At 48.5% G+C, this 5,000-nt stretch overlaps 1 protein-coding gene across 3 annotated transcripts in view; it reads right to left on the minus strand.

Moving 5' to 3' along the window:
* The window catches only part of LOC114551027 (ras-related protein ralB-A), an 11,648-nt gene that overhangs the window by 6,089 nt on the left and 559 nt on the right, over positions 1-5,000 (minus strand). Inside the window, exons 2-4 of one of the 3 annotated variants that reach the window (XM_028572117.1) lie at positions 4,596-4,623; positions 2,369-2,522; positions 718-926 (exon numbers count right to left, since the gene is read on the minus strand). In XM_028572117.1, the coding sequence (XP_028427918.1) occupies positions 718-926; positions 2,369-2,482 (323 nt within the window). In that variant the 5' untranslated portion in view covers positions 2,483-2,522; positions 4,596-4,623. Of the gene's footprint in view, positions 1-717; positions 927-2,368; positions 2,526-4,595; positions 4,624-5,000 lie in introns of all 3 variants that reach the window. The other 2 variants (XM_028572116.1, XM_028572118.1) reach the window with 2 other exon arrangements.

Genomic DNA, 5,000 nt, shown 5'->3' on the forward strand with positions numbered 1-5,000 from the left:
GCGTGTGAGAGAGTGTCTGTTTCTCTGTGTGTGTGTTTGGGTGTGTGAGTGTGTGAGTCTGTTTCTGTGTGCGTGTGTGTGCGTGCGTGCGTGCGTGTGTGTGTGTGTGTGAGAGAGTGTGTGAGTGAGTCTGTTTCTGTGTGTTTGTGTGTATGTGAGTCTTTGTGTGTGTGTGTGTGTGTGTGTGTGTGTGTGTGTGTGTGTGTGAGAGAGTGTGTGTGCGTCTGTGTGTGTGTGCATGTGTCTGTCTGTTTCTGTGTGAGTGTGTGTGTGTGTGTGTGTGCGTTTGAGTCTGTGTGTGTGTGTGTCTGTATGTGCGTGCGTGTGTGTGTGTGTCTGTTTCTGTGTGTGTCTGTCGATCTGCTTCTGTGGATCTGTGTGTGTGTGTGTGTGTGTGTGTGTGCATGTGAGTCTGTGTGTGTGTGTGTGTGTCTGTCTGTGTGCATGCGTGTGTGTGAGTCTGTGTGTGTCTGTTTATCTGCTTCTGTGGGTCTGTGTGTGTGTGTGTGTGTGTGTGTGTGTGTGTGTGTGTGTGTGTGTGTTTGTGTGTGTGTGTGTGTGCGCACCCACTGCCGCCAGGTTTTCAACAATGAATTTTTTTGAGCTTTTTTCAATCCCTTTGAAACAGAAACATGGGGAAACTTTAACTTGCAGATTTCCTGAGCAGATTTGTTGCAGCCCATTGTGAAATAAAAAAAACCCAAAGCATCCACGCACCTGAACTCCGACGTGGCTGTGAAGGACTCGTGCTCGGTGATGGAGAACAGCAGCAGGAAGCCCTCTCCGCTGCGGAAGTAGTTGTCTCTGATGGCGGCGTAGTCCTCCTGCCCCGCCGTGTCCAGGATATCGATTTGAACATCCTCACCATCCAGCACCACCTTCTTCCTGTAGCTGTCGGCCTTGGTGGGCTCGTAGTCCTCCACAAACTGGGCAGGGACAGAGTATAGACAGTATATATATAAGAATGGACCACCAGATCCTGTGTCTCTGGGTGGAGACTAGGGCTGTCCTCGACTAAAGATATTCTTAGTCGACTAACCCTTATAGCATTTAGTCGACTAATCGATTAGTTGATTTAATTGACAGAGCTGTGCTCTTTGAGAGGTGGTTAAGACTAGAAAAGAACAATATAAATGTAGTTAATTAACCATCTGTAAAACTGAGTTTCTCCACAATTAATCCTGCAAAAGCACCACTTTAAATCTTGTGTTTACCATAAATGTGCTCAGAAGTTTCTTGGAAATGAGTAATTAAGCATGAATAAGCATAAAAAAATGACTAATCGACTAAAGAAATCTTAGTCGACTAAGACCAAAACGACCGATTAGTCGACTAATCGACTAAGAGGTGGCAGCACTAGTGGAGACCAGTGGAGGATATCAGAAGTCTCTTTCCCGGTGCTGGCTGAGTGTTACTGAGCAGCCTCCAACTGAGCTTGAAGACGTAGATGTGACGTGAGCAACGTGTCTGAAAGTGTGAAGTCTTCTGGTAGCTGTGCCGAGAGAAATCTCAATCATTCCCAATCTTACAGAGACGGAGAGTGTAGGTATATGTAAGGAGATAACATAGACACAGGCTAATTACTGATCACTAACATGATAGTTAACATTAGTAATTAATAGGGCTGTGTTCGATTGAAGAACTTCTTAGTCGACTAACACTCATTCAACTGTATCGACTGATCGATTAGTTGATTTAATCGACAGATCTGTAAATCAGAGTTTCTCTACAAAGAGTCGTGCAAAAGCACCACTCTAATTCTTGTGTTTACCAGAGATGTGCTCGTACGTTTCTTGGAAATAAGTCATTCAGCATGAAAAAAGCATCAGACATGACTAATGGACTAAAGAGATCTAAGATGACTAAGACCAAAACCACCGATTAGTCGACTAATTAACTAAGAGGGAGCAGCCCTAGTAATTAAACCTAAACAGCTAATGGAAGTCCAAACTGCCTGTGAGCTTCTCCTGTACTATACGGTAATTCCTCTACTGGGTGACAGTAAGTCTCGTGGTTATGACCCAATCGTTAGCCTATTGTTATAAAAGCGTCTGCTACGGAGCCATAACGTGAGCTACAAGGTAATGGAGCCTTTTATACATTGTCGTGTTTCTTTAGAAATAAACAACGGACAAATAGAGTCTTTAAACGCTTCAGATGTAAAGTTATTCTCTGTCAAAGTGACGTCAGAATGAATGGGAGTCAATGGGATGCTAACGGGAGGTGATGGCTTGGTAGCATCAAAAGGGCTCCATAGGAGCTACGAGCTCTGAAGAGAAGCTTACCCCCTTGGGACAGAGAAGTTGATTATGTGACAGGAAGCAGAGGCAGCGAGGGATCATGGGAAATGTAGTGTCTGGAGTCTCACCTCGTCGTACATGAACTGTAGGGTGAGGGCGGACTTCCCAACTCCACCGCTGCCCACCATGATCACTTTATGGAGAGCCAGAGAGGTCTGGTTCTTGTTCTTGCCGGAGGCCATGACTCTGGTCTGAGTCAGTCCAGCTCACAGCTCCACCCGACTACTGAGGGACCGGCAGAGATCAGCAGACACAGGGTAAGACAGGGTAAGACAGGGTAAGACAGGGAGAGACAGGGAGAGAGAGGGAGAGACAGGGAGAGACAGGCAGAGAGAGGGAGAGACAGAGAGAGATCAGCAGACACAGGGTAAGACACGGAGAGACAGGCAGAGAGAGGGAGAGACAGGCAGAGACAGGGTAAGACAGTGAGAGAGAGGGAGAGACAGGGAGAGACAGTGAGAGAGAGAGGGAGAGACAGGCAGAGAGAGGGAGAGACAGGCAGAGACCAGCAGAGAGAGGGAGAGACAGAGAGAGACCAGCAGAGAGAGGGAGAGACAGAGAGAGACCAGCAGAGAGAGACCAGCAGAGAGAGGGAGAGACAGAGAGAGAGACCAGCAGAGAGAGGGAGAGACAGAGAGAGACCAGCAGAGAGAGACCAGCAGAGAGAGGGAGAGACAGAGAGAGAGAGCAGCAGAGAGAGGGAGAGACAGAAAGAGACCAGCAGAGAGAGGGAGAGACCAGCAGAGAGAGGGAGAGACAGAGAGAGACAGGCAGAGAGAGGGAGAGACAGGCAGAGAGAGGGAGAGACAGAGAGACACCAGCAGAGAGAGGGAGAGACCAGCAGAGAGAGGGAGAGACAGAGAGACACCAGCAGAGAGAGGGAGAGACAGAAAGAGACCAGCAGAGAGAGGGAGAGACCAGCAGAGAGAGGGAGAGACAGAGAGAGACCAGCAGACAGAGGGAGAGACAGAGAGAGACCAGCAGAGAGAGGGAGAGACAGAGAGAGACCAGCAGAGAGAGACCAGCAGAGAGAGGGAGAGACAGAGAGAGACCAGCAGAGAGAGACCAGCAGAGAGAGGGAGAGACAGAGAGAGACCAGAAGACAGAGGGAGAGACAGAGAGAGACCAGCAGAGAGAGGGAGAGACAGAGAGAGACCAGCAGAGAGAGGGAGAGACAGAGAGAGACCAGCAGAGAGAGGGAGAGACAGAGAGAGACCAGCAGAGAGAGGGAGAGACCAGCAGAGAGGGAGAGACAGAGAGAGACAGGCAGAGAGAGGGAGAGACAGAAAGAGACCAGCAGAGAGAGGGAGAGACAGAGAGAGACAGGCAGAGAGAGGGAGAGACCAGCAGAGAGAGGGAGAGACAGAGAGACACCAGCAGAGAGAGGGAGAGACAGAGAGAGACCAGCAGAGAGAGGGAGAGACAGAGAGACACCAGCAGAGAGAGGGAGAGACAGAGAGAGACCAGCAGAGAGAGGGAGAGACCAGCAGAGAGAGGGAGAGACAGAGAGACACCAGCAGAGAGAGGGAGAGACAGAGAGAGACCAGCAGAGAGAGGGAGAGACCAGCAGAGAGAGGGAGAGACAGAGAGACACCAGCAGAGAGAGGGAGAGACAGAGAGAGACCAGCAGAGAGAGGGAGAGACAGAGAGACACCAGCAGAGAGAGGGAGAGACAGAGAGAGACCAGCAGAGAGAGGGAGAGACCAGCAGAGAGAGGGAGAGACAGAGAGACACCAGCAGAGAGAGGGAGAGACAGAGAGAGACCAGCAGAGAGAGGGAGAGACAGAGAGACACCAGCAGAGAGAGGGAGAGACAGAGAGAGACCAGCAGAGAGAGGGAGAGACAGAGAGAGACCAGCAGATAGAGGGAGAGACAGAGAGACCAGCAGAGAGAGGGAGAGACAGAGAGACCACCAGAGAGGGAGAGACAGAGAGACACCAGCAGAGAGAGGGAGAGACAGAGAGAGACCAGCAGAGAGAGGGAGAGACCAGCAGAGAGAGGGAGAGACAGAGAGACACCAGCAGAGAGAGGGAGAGACAGAGAGACACCAGCAGAGAGAGGGAGAGACCAGCAGAGAGAGGGAGAGACAGAGAGACACCAGCAGAGAGAGGGAGAGACCAGCAGAGAGAGGGAGAGACAGAATGACAACTGAAAAATATGTACAAACATGCAACCATATACATTTCAATATAAATGCGAATTTTCCATGATAATTAAATCTAAAACTGGGAAGAATATTCCAAAACTTCCGCCTGAAAACCTGGAAAAATATTTATAATAAAAACATATACTAACCAAACTCTTACAGCACTCTGAAGCAGGCCTGTAACAAGAATGGATTTACAGATTATTATTTGAAAGATTGAGTTTATTATGTTAATATTATTTTAAGTACATTTTGCTGATACATACTTTTACTTTAAACGTTTTAAATACATTACTTTTACTTGTAGTGGCGCATACTGTGTGGTATTAGCTAGTACTTTTACTTTCAGTTAATTGTCTAAATACTTCTTCCGAAACTGATGATAATAGAAAGCGGAGTGCCCAGCCGCAGTGTTTAGATAAAGGCCATCTGATAAAGAGAACACTGTAAAGGCACTGCGGCTATAATCAGGAACAAGCCACTTGTTAGTGACCTTTCCAGCGGGCTTCAAATGTGCAGACTGCAAGGACACTAACATAAGGGCAGTAGTCAAA

This window comes from Perca flavescens, chromosome 24, assembly GCF_004354835.1.
Source record: "Perca flavescens isolate YP-PL-M2 chromosome 24, PFLA_1.0, whole genome shotgun sequence".
Lineage (NCBI taxonomy): Eukaryota > Metazoa > Chordata > Actinopteri > Perciformes > Percidae > Perca > Perca flavescens.